A 12,464-nucleotide genomic window follows, 5' to 3' on the forward strand; every position below is an offset into this window, starting at 1 on the left:
TGAAGTGAGAGTCATAGGTTCAAAATTAGGAATCCAGAGGGGGACATTGAGCAGAGAACCAGGACAGCGCCCACTGCTCCTCAAAGGTGTCTAGGGAGCCAGCAGACACCACCCAGAGGAACTCTACCCAGATGCGTGAGACCAGGGAGGAGCGGAAATAGGCCCCCACAGTCACAGAGCACCTCCCCATCCAACATCCTCCTGCTGGTGTTGTAGATGGCCACTTTGGCCAGGGGCAGGAGGAGGCTGACGAGGAAGTTTCACGTCTTGGTGGGGCCATGGACTTTGGGGGGGTGTATATGAAAAGGTGTGGGGAAAAGTGCAGCTAGAACTTCAAAAGAAGGTTCTGGAGGAGCCGGAAAAGAGGCTGAAACCTGGTGCATCCCAAATAGGCATGTGCCAGGGTCTGCCTCACACCGCAAAAGGGACAGGCGTCGGGGACGGGGGTGAACAGCGCCAGGCACACACCCGTGCTCACGGCTCCATGGAGGAGCCACCAACTGATATCCCCGGCGGGCCATGGGACTAAGGTGGAATACAGGCTGGCCCACCGGGGTTCCTCACCCTCCACAGGTGGTAAAAGGTCCCGACACTTAGTTTTGGGGTAGGACACGAGGGTGAGGAAATGAAATGTGTAGAGCACGAGCGTGTATAGTTGTTTCCTAGGCATGGTTCAGAAGTGAACTGCCTGCAGGTCACGTAGCCGGCTTGGGTGACAGAGGGGAGGGGGCGGCTCATGGGGCAGAGGCCCGCTGAAAAGGTCCAGAGGGCCAGAGGTGAGGGGTGGGCAGGGAGCACCCTCCTGCAGGACCTGCTCAAGGAAAACCCGATAGGTCTGGAGGGAGGAACAAGGGGAGGTTTCCTCTGGGACGAGCCTGAGGAAGGCAGACTGAGGCACCCCCAGAGAGCAGAGCAGGCTCCTGACTAAGGGAATAGGCTGGAATAGGGCAGACGAGCTATTAGTTATAAGTAGGGCCCTTCGTTTTCAGTTTTTATTTTATTTAATTTTTCCAAGGAATGTATCAGTGTTTATTACTACAACAACAAAAAGAGGCGAAAATCCGTGCCAAAAGCTATTTTAATCATTTTTCTGGGTAAATATCGGGGCTTATTTTGGTGGACGGAAAGACAGGGGGGAAAGTATGCCGTAGATTAATGCTTTGAATGCCGTTCATCAATGTGGTTTGCTGCAGAACTAGAACAGAACTCAAAACACAACGCCACTGCTGAGTTTAAGAAAACGATACGTCTCTAATCCCCAAATACAACTTTTCATCTTAATAAACAGTTTACTGTTGTAGGCTTAGACCTATTAGCCTATACATATTTACATGTAATAATTGGATCACCCCATTTGCAGCACGTACACTCAACTTCATCCTATTCTCCTGGCTTTTTTTTTTAAATGTTGAATACTTCCTTTTGTGTTCTGAAACAGATTTTAGTTTTCTTCCCATTTTAGTGCATCAAATCTTTAAACTGTTGTCTGCTAACAGCTTGAAACCTGTACGTGGTGAGCGTGAGATTCATCAGCACGTTCAGATGCGCGCACACGTCAGAGCTTGTGGGCCTGTTTGTTTATTGGGTTTATCTTCTAGACTAACACATAGCCTTACTTCAACAGGCAGCTTTGCATATCCACACAGACTAATGTATTATCGTAAAACATATATCTCATGCCAAGCGTTGTATTTTCCTAATAAAACAAGTTATTCTTGTATAGTTGAACGATACAAAAGTAGAGGGAAAATCAGAAAAAACAGAATAATACTTTTTGTAAAACCTGGGGAATTTTTCGGTAAAAGTCGGTTTAAACTGAAAACGAAGGGGCTTGGTTATAAGAGGAGCTCTGCAGTAGAGAGACTCCTCGGGAAAGCTGCTGGAATCCCCGGGGAAGGGAGGTGGTAGGAGAATCCTGCTGAAGAATACACAAGCTGGGAGAAGCTCTGCAGGGGCCAGGAAAAGGGGCCAAGAAACAGGGGACTTTAGGGAAGACTATGAGGGTCAGAAGGATTATTAGTATGGATATTTTATTTGGACTTTGAGTTGGACCTTTGGTATCCTCGGAAAGGGACCAAACCACTGTGTGAGGGGGCCAGAGGGCTGAACCACAGAACACCTAGTGAGTGAGTCTGGGGAAGAGACCAACTGGGGGTGGTCACTGTGGCTGAGAAAGTGGCCACCACAGGGGGTGTGAGAAGGGAAGCCCCCTGCAATATGTCCAGGCCTGATAGGGCACGGTAGGTGAGGATGTGCAGTTACAGGGCTCTTCAGTTTAGCAGAGAAAGGTGTAATGTGATCCAATGGCTAGAAGGTGAAGCTAGACAAATTGATGCCAGAAATGAGATGTAAATCTTTAATGATGAGAGTAATAAACCACTAGAACAACTTGCCCAGGGTCATGGTGGATTCTCCATCACTGACAATTTTTTAATCAAGATTGGATGGCTTTCTAAATGATACACTGTAGAAATTTTTGGGGGTAGTCCCATAGGATCCGTTATACAGGAGGTCAGACTAGATGATCACAATGGTCCGTGAGCCGTTCTGTTTATGTGACAAATCGGAGGAACTGTCCCAGATTGAGGTGTCAATAGAGGAGGTTTTGGAACAAATAGATAAATTAAACAGTAATAAGTCACCAGGATCAGATAGTATTCACCCAAGAGTTCTGAAGGAACTCAAATGTGAAATTGCAGAACTACTAACTGTGGTAGGTAACCTATCATTTAAATCAGCCTCTGTACCAGATGACTGGAGGATAGCTAATGTGATGAATTTTTTTTTAAAAGACTCCAGAGGAGATCGTGGCAATTACAGGCCAGTAAGCCTGACTTCAGTACTGGGCAAACTGGTGGAAACGATAGTAAAGAACAGAATTATCAGATACATAGATGAAAACAATTTGTTAGGGAACAGTCAACACAGCTTTTGTAAATAGATCAGTGAGGCATGATTTCCATTAGAATTCTCTCAAGGGGTCAACAAATGTGGACAAGGGTGATACAGTATACTTAGACTTTCAGAAAGTCCTTCAAAGGCTCTTAAGCAAAGTAAGCAGTCATAGGATAAGAGATAAGGGATATGATAGAGGTCTATAAAATCAAGAATGGTATGGAATAGGGCTGTCAATTAATTGCAGCTAACGCCTGTGATTAAGAGAAAAAAATGAACACGTTAATTTTTGTAATGCGTTAATCGCATACTTCTGGGTGGAAAGGGAGGCATTGGCGGTGGGGGGCTAAAGTCCCAGCCCGCAGCTCCGTGGGCACCCCCAAGCAGGGCTGGAGCCCAGAGCCCATGCAGAAACCCCAGAGCCCCCAGAGCACCTGCAGAAACCCATAGACACTGAAATCAGCTCTGCATAGGAAGGCTCAGCTAAGGAATTGCCCAGGACTCATGTGCACACCCCCCTCTAAAGGATAAACCCCAAAATTTTACCATCTTGCACTGCACAGAGATCTGTACAGTGTAAGCCCATAAAATTCGCCTCCTCCCTCAATGTGGAGAGGAATACGCACAGCTTTCTGTCCCAAGTTATGATTTCCACACACACTGGATTTAGACAAAACACAAACAAGTTTATTAACTACAAAAATTAGATTTTAAGTGATTATGAAGGATAGCACACAGATCAAAGCAGATTACCCAGCAAATAAAACAAACACGCAATCTAAGCATAATATTCTAAAGAAACTGGTATAAATAGCAGATTCTCACCCTACATGTCGATTTAGGCACATTGCAGAGATTTTTGAAGGCAAGCTGCACTTGCTTGCAGCTTAAAACTCCAGTTATTCCTTTCACAGGCCAGACACCCTCCAGCCTGGGCTCAGTCCTTCTTCCCTAGTGCTGTCTCTTTGTTCCCAGGTGTTAAAGCAGTCTCTTTCTTGGGCGGGGAGTGAAGAATGAACCACAATGATGTCACTCTCCTGCCTTAAATAGTTTTTGCATATAGCGGGAATCCTTTGTTTCCCAGTTTGATCCCCACCCCCGGTCAGTGGAAAAAATACTAGCATTGTCATGGAGTCCAGAACCAGGTGACCTGGTCACATGTCCCTGCAGCCACAACTCAGAGGCTGTTTGCAGCGTCTCCAGGAAGGCTTCTCAGGACGGTGAAAAATTAGCATCTTCAAAGACCTATTGTTTTTCCCTAATGGCCCTTTCCAAACGGCGGTCCAGACTGATTGCATTCTGTCTAGTGGGTGTTCCCCAGGTGTAAACACATTTATAAGGGATGCATAGACAATATTCCTAACTTCAGATACAAAAATTATACATGCATACAAATCAGATAATCATATTCAGTAAATCAAGACCTTTCCAGTGACATCTCATATGACCCATCTTGCATAAAACACATTTTAGTTATGCCATAATTATATCATAACCGTATCTCTCTGAAGAACATGGGGCGTGGTGTTACTTGGGGTATTTGTCTTATAACACAGTCTTTTTTCTGCAAGTATAGCTGGCAACACCAGACTGTTTTCCTGGCTCAGCTGAAGTATCAGTTCAAATAGTAGCAGTGGATGTGTTCAGTCCAAGGCTGCCAGACCGGGCTGTGCAGAAATGCAGGGTGGTGGTAAAGAATGTGTCTCCATCCTGCATTTGCATCTTATTGACTTTTGTCTCGAATTTCTGGATGGTGATGCACGTGAACTTCTCCTAGGATAGGAACTCTAGAGGGTCAGTTAAATTCCAGGGCAGGGCATACTGGTTATGTCTGCCTCTCTAGCACATGACCCCCTGCATACAGAGATGTGCTGGTCAGTCACCAGACACCGAAAAATCTCCTGAGCACAGGTGGATGGCTCGCCTCCGCTAGCCTGGAACAGAAGTTCCCATTCCCACTCAGGTGCCCCGCGGATAACAATGCTTCCAGAGCTTGTCCTGCCTGAAAGACACTAACCTGGGAGGAGACGTAGATATGCTGGAGGGTAGGGATAGGATACCGAGGGACCTAGACAAATTGGAGGATTGGGCCAAAAGAAATCTGATGAGGTTCAACAAGGACAAGTGCAGAGTCCTGCACTTAGGACGGAAGAACCCCATGCACCGCTACAGACTAGGGACCAAATGGCTCGGCAGCAGTTCTGCAGAAAAGGACCTAGGGGTTACAGTGGACGAGAAGCTGGATATGAGTCAACAGTGTGCCCTTGTAGCCAAGAAGGCCAATGGCATTTTGGGATGTATAAGTAGGGGCATTGCCAGCAGATCGAGGGACGTGATCATTCCCCTCTATTCGACATTGGTGAGGCCTCATCTGGAGTACTGTGTCCAGTTTTGGGCCCCACACTACAAGAAGGATGTGGAAAAATTGGATAATGTCCAGCGGAGGGCAACAAAAATGATTAGGGGACTGGAACACATGATTTGTGAGGAGAGGCTGAGGGAACTGGGATTGTTTAGTCTGCGGAAGAGAAGAATGAGGGGGAGCTGATAGCTGCTTTCAACTACCTGAAAGGGGGTTCCAAAGAGGATGGATCCAGACTGTTCTCAGTGGTAGCAGATGACAGAACAAGGAGTAATGGTCTCAAGTTGCAGTGGGGGAGGTTTAGGTTGGATATTAGGAAAACCTTTTTTACTAGGAGAGTGATGAAACACTGGAATGGGTTACCTAGGGAGGTGGTGGAATCTCCTTCCTTTGAGGTTTTTAAGGTCAGGCTTGACAAAGCCCTGGCTGGGATGATTTAGTTGGGGATTGGTCCTGCTTTGAGCAGGGGGTTGGACTAGATGACCTCCTGAGGTCCCTTCCAACACTGATATTCTAGGATTCTATAAAAGGACTGTAAAGCCAAAGTTAGTAACAGGGCCCCTCACAGGAACAGCCCCTGGGGGGGAAATGCAGGACCGGCTCTAGACACCAGCAAATCAAGCACGTGCTTGGGGCGGCACAATCCCAGGGGTGGCATTCCGGCCACCCCTTTTCTTTTTTTCTTTTTTTTTTTGGCTTGGGCAGTTGCGCTTTCAGACCTTGGGGCGGCAAAAAGCCTAGAGCCAGCCCTGGGGAAATGAGATTGAGGAAGTATGATAAAACTGACATACCCAAATTAAAATAATGCATCTTGGCTTGCCGGGGCTTCTGAAGAGGCCAGTGAATAAAGTCGGAATAAAATAAAACCAAATCATAACAAGTATCATCCTGTGACCTTGAAGAGAGACAGTCCCTGGAAAAGGGGAGGAATCCTTCTTCCTCCTGGTCCGACAAGGACCACGGCAGGCCCATCCCCCTCTGCTGGGCTGAGACAGGAGCCGGCGGGGGAGTGGACCGTCACCCAGCATGGCGGAAGGGAGAGAATCAGCACTGAAATGATGCAGAACGTTTTGGCTAAGGCGGAGGAGGAGGTGTCAGAGAGCCAAGGAGCCCCCCCAGCATGAGGCGCCGTTCTTGGGGCAGACGGCAGGTTGAGGGAGGAGTGAGCATAGCAGAAGCAGCCAGTTTGTCATGAACACCAGGCTCCAGCTTCACATGCTGCCATGTCCTGCAGCAGGGGCTCCCCCAGAAGGCATTCTCACGGTACACCCCAGGGCTCCCTGCCGCCTTTCTCCCGGTCAGCTTGCTGCAGCTCCCTGTACTTCTAGCTGTTGCTGAGCGAGTCCCAGGGTGGCATAGCAGAGGGGAGACAGGCTGCTGGAAGTGGGTGAGGCCAGGCAGGCCTGCTGGGCGGGGGGAGCCCTGGTGCAGGAGCCAGCCCCACGGCAGCAGCCTGATTGCCCGTCCCCTTGCCCGGTCAGGTTGGATCCTGCGGCTACCCCACCAGGACAGCAGGGCTGCTGGGCCAAAGCTGAGAAGGACTGACCCCTCCTGCTGTGCACCAGGCCGCAATGCCACTCACTGCATGTAGGCCCTGTGCTGCCTGCCCCCATCCTGGCAGAGGGGGGCTGCCAGGCTGAAGCTGCGTAGGCAGTGGGGCAGCCAGCACTGCTGTGAGCAGGGCCCAGTGCTGATGACTTGGCGCCCGCCCTGCCTATCGCTCACATCGTGTGTAACGTGCCTGTAACTGCAGGTGCCACTGTGCTGCGGCCCGTGGACTGCGTATGGACTCCGTGGCCCAAGCCGCGAACGGTACGTGGCACAAGCAAACTCATGTTCTTCACCTCTGAGGACAGGACAAGAAGCAAGGGGCTTAAATTGCAGCAAGGGCGGTTTAGGTTGGACATTAGGAAAAACTTCCTGTCAGGGTGGTGAAGCACTGGAATAAATTGCTGAGGGAGGTGGTGGAATCTCCATCACTGGGGATTTTTAAGAGCAGGTTGGACAAACACCTGTCAGGGGGGTCCTAGATAATACTTAGTCCTGCCTTGAGTGCCGGGGACTGGACAAGGTGACCTCTTGAGGTCCCTTCCAGTCCTGTGATTCTACGTACCCAGTACGTCGGTCCCCAGCTGTTTAACCACAGCCAGGCCTGTAAAGTGCTCCAGAAGGGCCAACGAGAACAGGAAGACAGGGAACGCACAGAAACACAGGGGGCAGGCTGTCCCTGCCGGGATCGGGGGGGGGGGGGCAGGGGCTGGGCTGAGGAAGGGGGTCAGGAGACCAGGATGTGTTTGTGGGGAGGGGGGGCTGGGCTGTCCCAGCCCAGGGTTGGAAGAGTGGGCTCGGGGGCGGGGAGGGGGGGGCTGTCTCTACCCAGGTGGGGGGGGCTGAGGAACAAGGGGCTAGGCTGTCCCTGCCTGGGTTGGGGGAAGCGGGGAGCTTGGGGGGGCTGGGCTGTAGCAGAGGGGGGCAGGGGGCAGTCTTGGGGGGCTGGGATGTCACAACCGAGGTGGGGAGAACAGGGGGCTGTGCTGTATGGTGGGCAGGGATGTCCCAGCCGGGGAGGGGGAAGCGGGAGGCTGAGCTGAGCTGTCCCAGATGAGGGGCGGGAGCTGTTCCAGCCCGGGTGGGCAAAGCAGGGGGCTGGATTGTAGGGGGGGCGGGGGCTGTCTCAGCAGGGTGGGGGGAGCAAGGGGCTGGGCTGTAGGGGTGGCAGGGGCTGTCCCAGCCAGGGCAGGGGGAGCCGGGGGCTGGGCTGTGGGGGAGCCGGGGGCTGGGCTGGGGGGTGGCAGGGGGCGGGGGCTGTCCCAGACGGGGTAGGGGAGCAGGGGGCTGGGCTGTAGGATGGCAGGGGGTGGGGGCTGTTCCAGACGGGGTGGGGGGAGCAGGGGGCTGGGTTGTGGGCTGGCAGGGGCTGTCCCAGTCAGGGCAGGGGGAGCCGGGGGCTGGGCTGTGGGGGGAGCAGGGGGGTGGGTTGGGGGGTGACAGGGGGTGGGGGGAGCAGGGGGCTGGGTTGGGGGGTGGCAGGGGGCGGGGGCTATCCCAGCCCGGGCGGGGGGAGCACAGGGCTGGGCTGGGCAGGGAGCAGGGGGCGAGGGCTGTCCCAACCCGGGCGGGGGGAGCAGGGGGCTGGGTTGGGGGGTGGCAAGGGGCGGGGGCTGTCCCAGCCGGGGCGAGGGGAGCAGGGGGCTGGGCTGTAGGATGGCAGGGGGTGGGGGCAGCAGGGGGCTGGGCTGGGGGGGGGAGCTGGGGGCGGGGGCTGTCCCACCCCGGGCAGGGGGAGCAGGGGGCTGGGTTGGGGGGTGGCAGGGGGCGGGGGCTGTCCCAGCCCGGGCGGGGGGAGCAGGGGGCTGGGCAGTAGGATGGCAGGGGGTGGGGGGAGCAGGGGGGTGGGTTGGGGGGTGGCAAGGGGCAGGGGCTGTCCCAGCCGGGGCGGGGGGAGCAGGAGGCTGGGCTGCGGGGGGGGGAGCTGGGGGCGGGGGCTGTCCCAGCCCGGGCAGGGGGAGCAGGGGGCGAGGGCTGTCCCAGCCCTGGGTTGGGGGGTGGCAAGGGGCGGGGACTGTCCCAGCCCGGGCGGGGGGAGCAGGGGGCTGGGCTGTAGGATGACAGGGGGTGGGGGGAGCAGGGGGCTGGGCTGGGGGGTGGCAGGGGGCGGGGGCTGTCCCAGCCCGGGCGGGGGGAGCAGGGGGCTGGGTTGGGGGGTGGCAGGGGGCGGGGGCTGTCCCACCCCGGGCGGGGGGAGCAGGGGGCTGGGCTGGGGGGGTGGCAGGGGGCGGGGGCTGTCCCACCCCGGGCGGGGGGAGCAGGGGGCTGGTCTGGGGCGGGGGCTGGGGGCGGGGGCTGTCCCAGCCCGGGCGGGGGGAGCAGGGGGCTGGGTTGGGGGGTGGCAGGGGCTGTCCCAGCCGGGGCGAGGGGAGCAGGGGGCTGGGCTGTAGGATGACAGGGGGTGGGGGGAGCAGGGGGCTGGGCTGGGGGGGTGGCAGGGGCTGTCCCAGCCCGGGCGGGGGGGAAAGGGGGCTGGGTTGGGAGGTGGCAGGGGGTGGGGGAAGCAGGGGGCTGGGGGGGAGCAGGGGGCTGGATTGGGGGGTGGCAGGGGGAGCAGGGGGCTGGGCTGGGCTGGGGGGGTGGCAGGGGGCGGGGGCTGTCCCAGCCCGGGCGGGGGGGGGAAGGGGGCTGGGTTGGGGGGTGGCAGGGGGCGGGGGGGAAGGGGGCTGGGCGGGGGGAGCAGGGGGGGAAGGGGGCTGTCCCAGCCCGGGCGGGGGGAGCAGGGGGCTGGGCTTGGGGGGGGGGTGGCAGGAGGCGGGGGGAGCAGGGGGCTGGGTTGGGGGGTGGCAGGGGGCGGGGGCTGTCCCAGCCCGGGCGGGGGGGGGGGGAAGGGGGCTGGGTTGGGGGGTGGCAGGGGGCGGGGGGAGCAGGGGGCTGGGTTGGGGGGTGGCAGGGGGCGGGGGGGGAGCAGGGGGCTGGGCTGGGCTAGGGGGTGGCAGGGGGCGGGGGCTGTCCCAGCCCGGGCGGGGGGGAGCAGGGGCTCTGAGCCGGGAAGGGGCCGCGCCCGGCACTGCCTGGCTGCGCTGTCCAGCGGCTGCCGAGCGCTCCCTGCCCCGCACCATGGCCCGGCCCGGCTGGCTGCGGCTGCGGCTGCTGCTGCTGCTGGCGCTGGCGGCGCGGCGGGGCGCGGGCGGCGGGTGCGGGCCCTGCCGGCCCGAGCGCTGCCCCCCGGCGCGCTGCCCGGCGCCCGAGCTGGCGGCGCGGGACGAGTGCGGCTGCTGCCCGCGCTGCCTGGGCGCCGAGGGCGAGCGCTGCGGCGGGCGGGGCGCCGGGGGCCCGCGGGGGCCCCGCTGCGGCCCGGGGCTGGTGTGCGTGAGCCAGGCGCGGGGCGCGGGGGCGCCCGAGGGCACCGGCCGCTGCGTGTGCAAGGAGGACGGGGCGGTGTGCGGCTCGGACGGGCGCTCCTACCCCAGCGCCTGCGCCCTGCCCCGGCGCCTCCGCAAGGCGCACGACGGCGAGTGCCGGCTGGGTGAGACGAGACGAGACGGGGCCGGGCGCGGGCGGGCGGCCGGGGCTGGGTCCAGCGGGGGCGCCCGCTCTCCCCAGCCCGGGGATCCCCGGGGGGGGGGGGGGGGCTGGATCCGCTGGGCGGGGCGGACGGACGGACGGACCCGCGGGGCTCCAGCGCTCGGGTGCAGCGGGCGGCCTCAGCCCTTGCCCCGGGGTTGGGATCAAATGCGCCGGCTGTCCGGGCGGTTGCGCCCTGCTCCCCTCCCGGACGCTGCCTGGAAACCCTCGGGCTCGGGGGTGTCTTTCCGTCCTTGTGCAGGACCCGGCTCCCTTTGTGTTTGTAATGAGAGCAGTAACCCTTTCAGCACCGATCTCAGGGCACTTGGCAAAGGAAGGCTCGCTTCCCGGGGCGGTTGGGTTAATGTTTGAATTGTTTCCGTGTTACTTAGTGTAGGTTTAAACCGGGCTGGCCTTTGAGGTGCCATTTCCGTCCCCAGCCGCCACTCGTGTGTGCGCGCACTGGAGGTACAAACAACGGCGCACGTGCATTTGAACAAGGCTAAGATGCGTGTGCAAATTTGCACCCGCAAAAACCCGTTCGGACAAGTGAGTTTTGCAGATGCACTTTTCAGCCCCTGTGCGAGGAGGGGTCGAAGTGTTGTCGTGAGCGCAGGCGCGGGTGCGAGCCCAGCCTTGCACAGGAGGCTAGGTGGGGTCTGGGGGGAGAACTTGGCCATGCTTGTGCAGTCTCTTGGCAAGGTGAGCTGGGCAGGATGCCTCACATGTACTAATGTGTTCTTAAGAATTGACTGTCACCATTGTGATGCCCTACAGCAACACCGCAAGGTGCGAGCATTACAGTAGCTGGCCTGCTCACTCCTTGTCCCCCTTACATGCACTTCTGGCCCCCAGCGTGAGCTGTGTGTGAGGGCCAGACTGCTGTGGATTTGTTTGAGGCTGTGGGGGAGCAGGACAAGAGCTGCAGGCTGTGGATGGGTTTGGTGGGTCATCAGGGGGGCTACACTCCTCTCCTCAAGATACCCATGGGGGAGCAGAAGAAGCCTTCCTCCCCAGGCAGTAATAGCTAGAGGAGGTCTGAGGGGAGACTGAGGGGAGTGGGTTGAGGTGGGTGGGCCAGGGAGTGCTGTGACAATACTCCACGGGGGCTAATGGTGGGAGAAGTAGTTATGGATACAGCCTTATGAACTGATGCGGGGCGGGGGGCTTGATTCACCCTGTGGCTGCAGGGGGTGCATTGTGTTTTCCCCTGCGTCCGAGGGCCTCTGAGGTCCTGCCAGAGGGGGGCAGCTTTAAATCCCAGCATAAAGCTCCGACTGCTGGCTCTGTGAAGCATTGGGATCCTGCTGCCCCTCCCAGGCCAGAGCCCCTGCTAGTCAGCCCGCTCTGGGTCCCCCGCAGTGGAGTGAGAGTTAGAGATGGCATACCCTAGGGCAGCCTCTGCTCTGGAAGGCGTTTCCAACACGGGGAACCTAGAGCAGGAATTCTGCAGTGGTGAACAGAGCCCATTCACTCTGTGTTTTCAACCCCCCTGCCCTCCCACAGCCATTAACGGAGAGAAAGGCAGCACTGCACTTCTGAACTGGCCAGAGACATTTACCAAAAAGTAATAATGCTACTTGTCAATTCAGTGTTCTGGGTTAGATCCTGCAAGGTGCTGAGCACTCATGGCCTGGTCCAGCAAAGCACTTCACCACGGGCTTAACTTTAAGCACATAAAATGGGACTCATGTACTCAAAGCTAAGCACGTGCTTAAGTGCTTTTCTGAATCGGGGCCAGAGTGAGAAAATAATACTGAAAAGGCCAGCTGAGAGTATATAATCTTGAAATATCAGTTATATGGTCTGGCAATGAATGAGTTAAGGTTAGGTGCTGGTTCATTCTGTGTCAATGTCATAATCCAGAATTTTGAAGTTCTGTACCTCAAGCGCTAATTCTCTGGTCTGTCTTGCAAGCAGCATTCCTAAAAAGTAATTTTCTGGGTTTCTTTTTGAAATGGTTCACTGGAGGGGTATAATAAGCACATCTCTCAAAATCCTTTTCTCCAAATGCACATGCAGGATTATTCTGTTCCTTGACTGTAACTTATTCTTCAAATAAACTCATAATACAGCTAATGCCTCTGAAAGGCAAAGGTTGGGTTTTGAGCCTTTAAGTGATGAGAACTGGAGAGACTTTACCTAGCGTATT

General features: G+C 57.0%; 1 protein-coding gene across 2 annotated transcripts in view; it reads left to right on the forward strand.

Moving 5' to 3' along the window:
* The first annotated feature begins 9,779 nt into the window (after positions 1-9,779).
* The window catches only part of IGFBPL1 (insulin like growth factor binding protein like 1), a 49,156-nt gene continuing 46,471 nt past the window's right edge, over positions 9,780-12,464 (forward strand). Inside the window, exon 1 of one of the 2 annotated variants that reach the window (XM_073346314.2) lies at positions 9,780-10,274. In XM_073346314.2, coding sequence (XP_073202415.1) covers positions 9,866-10,274 — 409 coding nt within the window. In that variant the 5' untranslated portion in view covers positions 9,780-9,865. The remainder of the gene's footprint in view (positions 10,275-12,464) is intronic. The other variant, XM_073346313.2, reaches the window with a different exon arrangement.

Source organism: Lepidochelys kempii, chromosome 5 (assembly GCF_965140285.1).
Source record: "Lepidochelys kempii isolate rLepKem1 chromosome 5, rLepKem1.hap1, whole genome shotgun sequence".
NCBI classification, from domain to species: Eukaryota; Metazoa; Chordata; order Testudines; family Cheloniidae; genus Lepidochelys; species Lepidochelys kempii.